Source organism: Calypte anna, chromosome 1, assembly GCF_003957555.1.
Source record: "Calypte anna isolate BGI_N300 chromosome 1, bCalAnn1_v1.p, whole genome shotgun sequence".
Taxonomy (NCBI): domain Eukaryota; kingdom Metazoa; phylum Chordata; class Aves; order Apodiformes; family Trochilidae; genus Calypte; species Calypte anna.
In genome coordinates this window covers 132050539-132062938 of record NC_044244.1, presented here as the reverse complement: position 1 = coordinate 132062938, position 12400 = coordinate 132050539, and the positions used below count along the sequence as shown (strand labels likewise).

The following is a 12400-nucleotide window of genomic DNA, read 5'->3' as shown; positions in this document are numbered from 1 at the left end:
GTGTTAGAACAAGGTATCTTAATTACAGATATCAGAGTAACTGTGTATCTGAAAAGTATTTTGTGGTTTATTCAATGTCTATTTACACATCACTGCTTTACACTGACTTCTACATATAGGCAGTACTCAAACAACACTTGTAGTACATAGAAACTGTAAGTATCCATTAATATTTTTTAAAATAACATTTCAAAGCTTATCTTACCTTCGGTTTCCATGACCAAGTTTCCCATCTTCTGCTTCACCCCAAGAATAAACTTCTCCTTCAGAGGACAATGCCAAGCAGTGCTTTCCTCCTGAGTTCACTGCAACTTTCTTTATAAACACATGTTGAATGGATTCCAGTAAAGTTGGAGTAGACACTGACTCTGTTCCTCCAATTCCAAGCCTACCACCTGCTCCATATCCAGTGGCATACAGCTTTAAAGTAAAGAATAGAATTTACTTCTGTTTGCCTCTTGAAAAATATTCACTAGACCTCTAGAGAAAAATTCTTTAAAAATATACATAAAATACAGTTAAAGGAAAGTGTGAAAAAAAAACTTCCTTACATGCCTATACAAATTTTCAGAAAAAGAGGCACTTGAAATTATTTCACAAAAACATGAAAATATGGCTACACTTAAGTCAATATGAACTTTTCCTGGCTTGATTTGATTTCAATTCCTAATTTGATTTCAATTCCTAATTTGACTTGATTTTAATGCTAATTTTCATCTTATTTTAAATCCTAAGGATTATTTTGTAAAAGCATCAAGAAGCCAAACCTTTGTTTGATAACATTACAAAACTATCTGTCACCTGTAAGTCAAGCAGCACTTTCCTAGTTTTCTTTCTTTCTTTGGAATATACACATCTAAATACAGTTCCTCCTTCCCCTCCAATCCCAGAAATGTAACTAAGTACAGCTTTTCACTCTCTGTCTACCTCAAAGTATTTTCTCTGAATAGAATGATGTCAAGCAATGTCATGATCTGCCCTCATCCTTCTGTCAATTATTAACAAGGATGATACTGACTGCTGAGGATAAGATCACTACAGTATCTCACTAGACAAATGTAACTGTTACAAAAAGCTCTGGCTAAAATTCTCTATCACATCCTTAACACAAAACTGCCTTCTGTACCAAAATAAATACTCTTTCAAATTTGTGAACTTTTTTTTCTCCTATGCATTACTCTAAGCCTTGGCATGGTGTTCCCTTTCACTCAGGATTCAAGAATCTGCTAATTAGATCCTCCAATACCTAATTTACAGGCTCATAGCCAAGTGTGAACAATTCCAGATTCCAATTAGACCTCTCCCCTGCCAGAGAGACATAATCACCACATTTTATTTTATAACCTGTTCTATGCAACTCCATAACCAGGTTACATAACCAGGTGCACTCAGCTTTACTGAAATAAACTAAATTGCATGGCCTTCTCCATGCATTTAATGCTATAGTACACTGAATTCTAGAATGCACTGGTGGATTTGGTATAGTGCTCTTTCTCTTTAAAAAAAACCAAAAAACCAAAATCCTTAGTCATCACAAAAACAATAACAACCATCATCTGTGCTATGCACATTTTTCATTTAGCCGAACTCATTTTCACTGAGGATTATATATTTCAAGGGAGTCTAACAAACATTTGTTGTACTCTTACTTTTCCATCAGCTGTCACTGCAAACAGAGTCTGTTCACCACCAATTAACTGCACTGGTCTAAGGGTAGCAAGAGCTTCACATGGAGTTGGGACTTTGACTTTTGCCCCTTCAATCCCACCAAGCTGTCCTCTGTGGTTATGACCCCAACCATAAATAGTTCCACTGCCTCCAGCCGAAAGTGTCCAATCATCAGGTCTTCTGTAAAAGTGCAAAACAAACTATATTTTAAAAGAGCTTTTCAAAAGTCACAGAAAAATGGAGTTTATCATTGTGCAACAATGAAGCATCACAAGACTGAACTGATGACAGTTGAAAGAAATAACCTGTTCATCCACTGGACAAGTTGCTCATCCTGTTCTCTCTTGAAGACATCATGGCACTCATGAAGAACATCCATATTTTCATTATCTGCCATTAATTCTCGAATTTTCTTTGCCACCTGTAACATATTTTGGATTAAGTAACATTATTCAAACTACCAGTTATTCCTACCAAAATACTTCAAACTTAGTCTATCCTTTTAAATGAAATACTTTTGGATATTCCATGAACCATTAAAAATATTCCTGCAGTACCTCATCAAGGAAAAGGCGAGGCAATGGTGTTCTTTTATCAAGAGCCACAGCAACCCTGGATGCCATACAGTATCTCCTGAACCAGGCCCATTTGTGTGTCTCTGCACAGCAAGGGAGAGTGTCCAACTCCAGATCACAAGCAAGAGCCACGAGTACCTTCAGACAATCAAAAAACATTTTAGAGATGTATCAAAAACATGTAATAAAAAGTGATATGCATTTGATGTCTTTGAACAGCTCACAGACCAGCAGGGCCTGAACAGTCTCTGTGACAATGTAAAGTACAAGGGACGTTAAGAGCCATCTTCATTGATGGAGCAGAATCAAGTGTACCCACACTATCTCACATGGCTATGAATTTAATGAATTCTTCCAACCCAGAAATCTTCACAACCCCCTTGAGAAAAAACCACCTACATTAATTAACTTTTCTATATTAAATACCATGTACTGAAGTTTTTACCTTCCATTTCTACACAGTCTCCTTCCTACAATTAAATCAATTTTCAACTGATTTTTTTATTCAATTTCTAGTCAATGTTACCAATAAAGATTGTGAACAATGGATTACTTATATAAAACCTATATTTATTATTATATTATATTTTATATATATTATTAATTATTATTATTATACCTATATATTATATGAAACCTGTATTTACCTATATAAAACTGCTATGCATTTTAAGAATTTCCTTTCCTTATGACAGAAGTCCTCTTACTAACTTTTACTACATGGGGGGCTTTTTCAGCCTTTTATTCTTACTGCTCTTAACATTACCTCATCTTCTTTACTTTTCCTTTGAAGTATGGGGTCCAAAACTGAACAGCCCTCCCTTTAAAACAGAGATGCTTATCCATTCCAATTGTAGGCAAATAACTTTCAGATTATATAAATAAATAAAAAACAAACTTACAGCATTCCTATTAGGAAAACCCAGAAATCATTTACCATAAGTGTAGAGTACTTCCAAGATGTTTTTCTGACCTACTTACCCCTGCCTAGCTAAGTACACCTTATTCTGTATTTGTGTATTTGATTCTACTTTTAAAAGTAGTACTCTGATTTTGCCAGAAAGTTTCTGATACAGGACTTAGTGAGCTTAGTCACATTTCACAAAAAAAAAAAAAAAAAATCCAGAACTACACTAATGACTTATTTATTGATTGTGCACCATTACCTTAAAGAAAGGGCTGTGGAGCAGTTGTTTGCCACCTCTCACAATGGGGTCCTCATAGTCAAACTGTCGCTGCAAAGCTTCTGGAAGACCTTTAACCAAAGCAGCTAAAGCACTCCCTGTGAAACTCTGAAGAAACCACAGAACCAGGAAGTTAGGATTTGTGTGTATTACAAAAAATACATTATTTTAGATAAATACAGCTAGCTATGTGAAGTACCACTTACATCCATTTCCTCATACAAATTATTTCTACCACTCTTTGGCAATTCCAAAACCACACCTATGTCATACCGGAATTATTGATTTCTTCCTAAAACAGAGGACACTTACAGACCTGTGCAAGAGGGCTATTCATTTGCACATTTCCCATTTTGCCATTAACAACAAAAATGCATTTCAGTGCTTCACAAGCATCTTAATGTGAAAAGGAGAGCATTGCTGCCTTCTTACCAAAGCTCTTGTTTCTCCATCATTATCCCCGAGGATGCGGTTGATGTTAATAGACTGACCAAACTCAGTCGTCAGCAGTTTCCGTAGTCTCTGCAAGGCCCACATCCTGTGACCAGCAGCTAAGGAAACAGAAGCACACAAAACAACTTAAAACAACCATTTCCATTTCAAACAAACAGATTTAGTTTTCAGAATACACCTACCTAAGGCACTCAGCTGAGCACAAGCTGCAAGGGAAGCTGCCAGACGAGGAACTATACTCCTGTTGGAAGCAAAATTTAAGCGAAAATCCAGCAAACATGTAACCAAATCCATCGAGGGACATGAAAGGATGCAACGATCTGAGAGAAGGTCTTTAGGGCCTGCAAGAAAAAAGGTGGGGAAGAGGTCCTCAGACTGAAACAGAACATAGGCAGGATTTAGCTGATCTAAATATAAAATACAGAATGCTAGTCTGCATCTGGGCTGGTACATTCCACCTCACTTCGAAAGGATTTGAAGCAGGAGGCACTTTCATGACATAATTCACCTAATTACAGTCTAGATGCATTAAAAAAAATAATATCAGATGAACTGTGCCTTGAAAGTATCCTCTCTTCACTGATGAAGAGGCAAACTAGAGAAAACTACAAAATATTTTTGTCTCTTCTCTGTGCACGAGTGCACCTCTCAAGACTTTGATGTTTCCTAAGTATCAATGAAAATGTTTTCTTAGTATGAATGTAAATGAACTACTTAACTCTGTCATGTAAACACCATGCAATAAATGCAACTGCAAAAACCAGACAAGTAAACCTACTCTCTCACCCTTTTGTAAATGTCCTATCTGATAACTTACCTGCAGCTGGCATGATGGGGTAAACAGTGAATCTCCACCCCCATCCATTCACAGAGCCATCACTGATGAACTTCCACTTCAGTTCATCCCCTGGAATTCGCAGTTCACTAGACCAATCTGACCACTCACGACCTGTTACAGCAAGGAATATGAACATACTCATCCATATCACCTGAGAAAATGCAAATTTCTTCCATGACCACATATTTTAAACATCACTTACATGCATCCAAGAACAAGGAAAAAAGCTATGTCAAAAACATGAAAATAACTCTAACCATGTTACACTAACAAAACTACATCTCTAGCACTTCAATTAGCACTGCTAACAGGTACTTTTACTACTACATTCAAAACAGAATAGCAAGATCTTACTAAAATCCAATGTCTTACTTTCCAATAATCTTCTTATATTACAAAAATATATAACAACATACACATTAATTTAAACTTTACAGCTTTTTCAACCAGGAATTCAATCAGAAATCTCTCAGTAATGAAACTCAGGCACATCTGAAACAGTTTAGGGGAAAATGGGTCAACAGCTAAAGCCCATATATCATGACTGCTGTTAAGCACAGGTAGTACTGAGACCCTTGCACTCAGTGTAATGCATGAGTTGGGCCAATGTAAAATTTGATGAGTTTAAAATTACTCCTCTAAAATCTATTGCATATTAATAGTGCTTAAAAATGGAATCAGAGATAACAGGGTAAAAGATGTGAAGATTTTGTGTGGTGTCACATACACAGGTCAGAGCAAAAAACAGAATGAGAGCCGAGAAATTATGTTATGCTTTTGATAGCAGAAGAGCATTTGTCTTGACTGTATGAAAGCTACATTTCTGCAAGTAATACATAAAAGAAAAGAAAAAAAAGAAAAGAAAAAAAGAAGTATCCTCTTCCAACTGTGTTTCAATCTATTAAAATATACTTTGATTATACAGAAATTCACACGTGTTAGCAGGGGTGCTAAACACTGATTTTTTATACTCTAACTGCTCTTTGAAAGATCGTGGCAACGTGTTCTTCTAAAAGCTTCTCTATATTCAAAAAGGCAAGATCACTCTTACATGTCTGTGTCTAGATCTTACAGTTTTTTCAGTTTTAAACAGAGTACCAGTTTACATGCTTCTTCCCCTTTTTTTATTGGCAAATCCCTCACAATAAGTCAGTCACAGACAGTGACAGACAGTGGTACATTTAATTCAGCATTTAACAGCAAACCACACAGGCATTTTTGAAAGACATTTATTCTCATGACCTGATCGGACAGAAACAATTCTGTTGACACCATCCATTATGGTGAGGGGATCATGGCGCCGCTCTGTAGAACACTGGCGATCAAACTCTACCCTCAGTCCCTCAGCACCTAAACAGCAACAAAAAGTTGACACATTTCTACAGAGCAATCGATACCACAAACAAATGAAGTATTTGAGAAACCCACATGAAATCAAATGCAGTTGTTTGGAAGCCATAGTGCTCATTAATTTAAAAAAAAAAAAAACAAAAATCAAAAAGCTTCCATTGGTTTAATGACATTATTTGTCTGTAATTTCTTCTTTTTGAAAGACTTACATCCTAGCAAGTTCATGTGAGCAGGGGCTAGCAGACAGAAGCCTACATTCAGAACATTCCAAACTGAAGTTCCAATTGAGAAAAAACATCAGTTTTACAGTTAAGGCAAATAGCTCTTTGTTGCCTGTACCTTTTGAGAAGTACTAGATAACATATTGATAGAAGCACTAAATGAAAAGACAACATTAAAGCAAGAGTATTTCCCTAATACTCAAGACTAGAAGATAGGTGTTCAATTATTGACCCTGAAAAGGACTCAGTCCTTCTCAGCTTCATAACTGAACAAAGAACAGCAATGATTTCACAGGACTGAGATGCTGATGCAGCATATAAGCATCTCAAGAAATAATTTATTGTAGCAACAGGACACAACATGGCTTTAAAAGTCCGCTACATAGTTTTGCAAGTTAAGGAAGAATTTTATGCAGGCAGGCTTGAAAATAACTGAATTAAAGTAAGATAACTCTAGTTCTATACCTGGTATTTTCACTGTGCCACTAGAAGATGTATCATCAGTATACGGATGGCTGCTTTCTACCACAACTGGTTGCGAAGAGAGACGACCACTTTGTGAATCAGTTGCCACATCTTCCAGTTCAGTTACACACAGCTCCAACAACATATCAGCAACCTAAGAGAACAAAAATGTACACTTTACAAAAAGAAAGTTTGATTAATCTAAGAAATCTAAGCCAAATAACATCCTTCCCAAAATTTTACTAAATAAATAATCAATTCACTTGTTTTCTGAATTCTGATTCACAAACCACAATATAAAATAGTCCTTTAGGACAAAAACTCCTAAGATTAAAAGCCAAAAAATGTAAGCTTCAAGTAAGTAAATGACAACACAAGCAATTGCTTTCCTTTAGAGAAAATTCAAATTGTAAAATCCAAATTATTAAGCATAGGGCAGCCAGGATATTAAGGAAAGGTGCAAACCTTCCACTGTATGTAGCACTGGTGCAGCCTCACTTTGGGCACTGTGTGCAGTTTTGGGCCCCACCATTTAAGGAGGAAGTGAAGGTCCTTTCAGTGCATCCAAAGCTGCTGAAAGGGGCAGAAGGAATGACCTATGGGCAGTGGTTAAGGACTTTGGGACTGTGTCTTGTTTGGAGAAAAGGAGGCTGGGGGGTGACCTCACTGCTCTGTACAGCTTTCTGAGGAGGGAGGTGCTGAGATCTTCTCTCTCCTACCCACGGAGAGCATCTGCCAGCATGGCTCAAAGCTGTGCCAGGGTGGGTTCAGACTTGGCATTGAGAAGCATTTCTTTACCAAGGGGTGGTCGAACACTGGAACAGGCTTCCTAGAGAGGTGGTTGACCCTGAATTGGTCAAGGAGTTGGACTTGATGGTCATTGTAGGTCCTTTCCAACTGAAATATCTATTCTGTTCTAAATATACAGCCAGTACGTAATGCTGCAAAAACACTGTTTAGAGATAAAATTCTAATATAATAATGTTTAAGGAGCAGCTTCAAATAAAAATTCTGACTCTAATTAATAAAAACATCAAAAAGCAAAACTAAAAAAAATTAAACCAGAGAAACCTCTCACAAAGTTTTTCAGCTATTCACTGTTAATATCAGAAGCAATAATAAGGATTAATATATAAGTGTGCATATAGCATGTATTTAATTGGGATGAGAGAGGAACAACTAGATCTGAAACTCAGAATATGGGAATAAATAGCTAACTGTGATGAGAAATTGTGAAAACTGGGTGAGGGGAGTGGGGTTCTGCATTAATAGTTTCAGTTAGGCTCTCCTATACCCTTACTTAGATAAAGATATCATAAGGTTTCACTGTTTAAAACTAGTTGTTGTATTATATCATCAGCAAAAGATAAAATTTCACTCAATAAAATGCACACTACTTAGCAAAGTCATTAGTATTCTCTTTGGTTAGTGAAGCCAAGTTTAATAAGACAATACAAAAATCAGTTTTGCATAATCACATAAGATGTTTAAAACCAGTCTTTAAGCAGTCAGAAATTAACTACATCATATAAGCATCTGAAGAGGAATGCACTGCTATTCATTAAATAAGAAAGTATTTGAAGGGTAAAGTAGTTGAACAGGAAATAACTTTCAGTTTATTTTTGTAAGCAGATGTTCTATAAATAATATGTGATTTGTATCATTCTTCCATATAGATATTAGTATACAACATAATAGCATTTATTCATTCTGATTGAAAGTTGTACAAAAAAAAGCCACAGCCAGGGATACTTTGTAAACAGTTAAAGAGAAACTTCAGTGCACCAAATAATGTAGATCTTATAAATTAAAAAGAATTGCTGTATCTTTAACAATAAACTAAAAGCAGTCTTAGCTTGCAATACCAACTGCATCTGTTTGACAAATAAACTCAAATGCAAACCATGGAAGTTTTTAAACTAACATTGCATAAAACCAGGAAATAGGTCTTGGTTTAATTCTGCTTTATTTCAATAGCCACAGCCACTTGTCCAATTCATAGATATAGTTAATCAAGCTTCTATTTTGATGTCTAATTGCAGCACAATAGATCTATACTCTACTACTGACATTTGTAGAACACACATATATTAATGTAATATTTCTATTAGAATCATTAAGGTTCACATGCAAATTCAACTCAGATTTTAATGTTACTGAGTTTCTCATTCCATGGAACTGCACCTCAAATACAATGAAGTATTCTACTAAGCTGCTAATAAAAAGGACATAGTTAAAATGGAACAGGAACAAAACCTGACCTGTGGGTAAGCTGTTCCCATGCCAGACAGCACAGCTGAAAGAACATCTCTTCCCTTTTCACCTGCTCGGTTGGACACAGCAAGCTTTAGCAGGTCAACCATGACTCGTGTGTCATCTGGTACCAGGAGACTGGTAAACTCGTCCAAGTACTGTGGTTCTGGGCCAGATACCTTACTTTGACTTTCTACATCCTACAAAAGAAATTGTGGAAATACTTAGGCAGTGAAGATGGAAGAAATATTTCACTGATTCTGAACAAGTTAACTTGTCTGAAGAAGTTTCAAGTCGTTTTTAAACACAATTCATAAATCGTGGATTATAAGGTGCCAAAATTAAACACTGTCAAATCCATTTGTCAAGTGAAAAGGTTTTCGTAAAACAAAACCTCCTTTAACTTTAGATAAAACAAATAAACACACACCACTCCCCCCCCCCAAAAAAAAAACCAAACAAACCAACAAAACCCCCCAAAAAAACCAAACACCGAAACAACACCAGCCCTGTCTTTGGATATATTTTAAAATACAGTAATTTATAGAATAATATTTAAGACACAAAAAAGCAAAACTACTTTATAAAAACAGGACTTAAAGTTGTAAGGAAGGTATTGACAACATTACTTCTTTGGTTTTTGTCATGGTTTCTGCAATGATACTGGCAGCTCCAGGATCATCTGTGACTGGAATGAAAGGACGGGAAGAAGCAGCAGCAGCTGAGGGAGTTACAGCAGATGGTGTCACAGCATCTTCTGAAGAAACAACCTGGCCAAAATAAATAATAATTAACAAAAGCTGCAACAGCTGTAAAGATATTGTAAAACTTTAGTTTTTCCAAATCTGATATATACAGAGCACTCACTCCTGAATCAGATGACAAAAGAACTCTATAATTTCTGTTATCAAACTAAACAGGACAATATTTTTCAGCTTTACTGTTAAAACACTTTCAAAAATTACCTCCCCTCTCCTGTCCTGCCACGGGTTTGGGCTCAACCTCTCTTCTATATCTCCTACAAGCATGCATTCATCTCCATTTGCAGGGCTTCCTGTAGAAGTAGCATCTGATGGGGGGGCAGGTGATGAAGAAGGACATTCTACTGGTGCAATCATGCTTGCAGGCATCAATGCTCCAACCACTGCATCTCTGAAACCATTTAGGACAAATTAACATAAACGTAATTGTACCTCCTTGATGAACTTAGAAAAAAATAATATTAGCTTGCTCTTAATAAAATACAGAAAGGTTTCCAAGCTTTGGAATTTCAGGAGTAGATTATTCTGCTTCAGGCCTGATGCTTAAATACTGTGTGTTAAGGCCATGAATTTACATGAGATCCTCTTCAACAAATTTTAGCACACTCTGCTCTCTATCAGCAAGAAGGAGGGCACTGTCAAGTTTTAGTGTCCTTTCCACACTGTCACCCACTCCTTCCTCCACATAATCTATCATGATATACTCACACTGTTCTTGCATTATTTACTTGAGCATTCCTAAATAAACAGGGTTTTTTTTTTCCCCTTTCACTAGGAACTTCTGTAAAGAAAGCCTAACAGCATACAACTAACATCAATATCAAAAGAAAATTTAAATTATGTTTAGGTCTACCCTGAGGACTCCAAACTTGTGAAGCAATTTATACCTGACTCAAGAGACCCTAACAGATGGTAAGTTTTGTCACCTGTTGCTCTGCAAAAGACAAGAATGTCCGCATGCCTACCTGGCATACATGATTTGCAATGCCATCAGTATATGAGATAATGCCTGCTGCTTGGCAACATTCCCATCAAGTGACAGGAGGATCTTAGCAAGGGAAGGGCGATTCGGCTTGGAACTGTTGGCCCCACTGATTTTGTTACTGACAGCAGAAGAATCTGCATCTGAAGGAACACCTGGAGTGAGAGGGAAAAAAAGAGAAGGCAAGGATTTTTTAATGGTATGATACATAACTGGAACTGATTTATCTAATTTCTTGTTATTCAGGAATATGATTGCAAAGTTGCAGTGCCTACAGTTACAACATTACAGTCAATACCAAAGATTTGCAGTAAAGACTTTCATAAAATAATGTTCTACCTTGTTACTTACTCAGGAAGATTGAAGTAATTAAAAAACTTTGGTGATCAGCATCTAAACGAAGTTTTAGTTACAAAGAAATTTCAGAAATTGCAATATTTATTAGGGGATCTTAAAAATACTAAACAAGTGGTAGTATATAAGAAGACCAGTATTAGAGTAGCATCCATCTACCACAAATTCCATGAAGGTCTATCCCATATTAAAGATAGTGAGGCATTTGATAAACCATGTTACATTTTCTTTTCTGGAAGAATAATAAAAGTTCAAATTAATGCTACTTCTGAAAAAGTCCTTTACAACTTCCATGTTCTGAAAGAAGTTTAGTTGGGTTTTTGCCTTTTTTTTTTTTTTTAGACATTAAAATGTTGGGGTTTTTGTTGCTTTGTGGTGCTTTTTTAAAACATTTTTATTTTTGCACTCTTCTACCAGTTATTAAACCACACAACTAACACTCAAGTGGCATTAAAAAAAAAAAACAGAAGGCAATAAATACCAACCAAGATAAGAAGCACCCAAAGGGTCCCTCGCTGTCTGGAAAAGTACTGGTTCATGAACAGATGGTGTAGCTACATCCACTGTTGTCCAAGCTACACTGTGGGAAGACCCACAAGCAACCCGAGTGATTTTCTGGCCTTCCAAGCCCTGGACAAGAGTGGGCTTTCTATTGACTGTAGTAGTTCCATTGCCTTGCTGCCCATGGTCATTGTCACCCCAAGCATAAACCTGCAAGCAAACATTTTCTCTTATTACTTTGCTTCTCTGGTTGCATCTTTCAATTGGTTTCTTAAAAATTCCTACAACGGAATATTAGGGATTTTTATTATTAATCTAGGAAACTTTAGAAAACCTATTGCTGTGACTTTTTTTTTCCCCCCCTTTAAATAATGGAGGCATTATACATTAACAGAAAAAAGAGAAAAAATGATAAATAAAAGCAGTAATTTATCAGATAATTAATAAATTGTTGCCAATTCATAAGTCATCAGTTCACTCATGAATTATTCAATGTTCACAGTGAACAGGAACTTTCATGAAACTAGTTGCACAGTAATTACACTGGGTATCTGAATCACTAGGATGATAATGCTGGATCACAGCAGAACAATCTGTCCAGAATTCTACAAATGCTTCTGCATTTCAAGAGTAAGAAGCAGGAAACTCATCATAAGATAAAAAATATAAACTAGGAAAATATTTCAAAAGGTACTAAAACAATAACATTTGCACTCCAATAACAATATGACAACTAATATATTTTCAATTGCAATCATGCTTGTATTTATGAAGGATTTTTATAAGCAAATACAT

General features: G+C 36.1%; 1 protein-coding gene across 3 annotated transcripts in view; it reads right to left on the bottom strand.

Annotated features, from left to right (window-relative positions):
- The window catches only part of HERC2 (HECT and RLD domain containing E3 ubiquitin protein ligase 2), a 110884-nt gene that overhangs the window by 20066 nt on the left and 78418 nt on the right, over window positions 1–12400 (bottom strand). For all 3 annotated transcript variants that reach the window (XM_030466662.1, XM_030466670.1, XM_030466675.1), the window contains exons 65-79: window positions 11590–11815; window positions 10734–10905; window positions 9973–10159; window positions 9637–9777; window positions 9016–9207; window positions 6755–6908; window positions 5961–6068; window positions 4698–4829; window positions 4063–4221; window positions 3860–3978; window positions 3410–3535; window positions 2226–2381; window positions 1974–2089; window positions 1650–1848; window positions 206–420 (exon numbers count right to left, since the gene is read on the bottom strand). In XM_030466662.1, coding sequence (XP_030322522.1) covers window positions 206–420; window positions 1650–1848; window positions 1974–2089; window positions 2226–2381; window positions 3410–3535; window positions 3860–3978; window positions 4063–4221; window positions 4698–4829; window positions 5961–6068; window positions 6755–6908; window positions 9016–9207; window positions 9637–9777; window positions 9973–10159; window positions 10734–10905; window positions 11590–11815 — 2402 coding nt within the window. The remainder of the gene's footprint in view (window positions 1–205; window positions 421–1649; window positions 1849–1973; window positions 2090–2225; window positions 2382–3409; window positions 3536–3859; window positions 3979–4062; window positions 4222–4697; window positions 4830–5960; window positions 6069–6754; window positions 6909–9015; window positions 9208–9636; window positions 9778–9972; window positions 10160–10733; window positions 10906–11589; window positions 11816–12400) is intronic.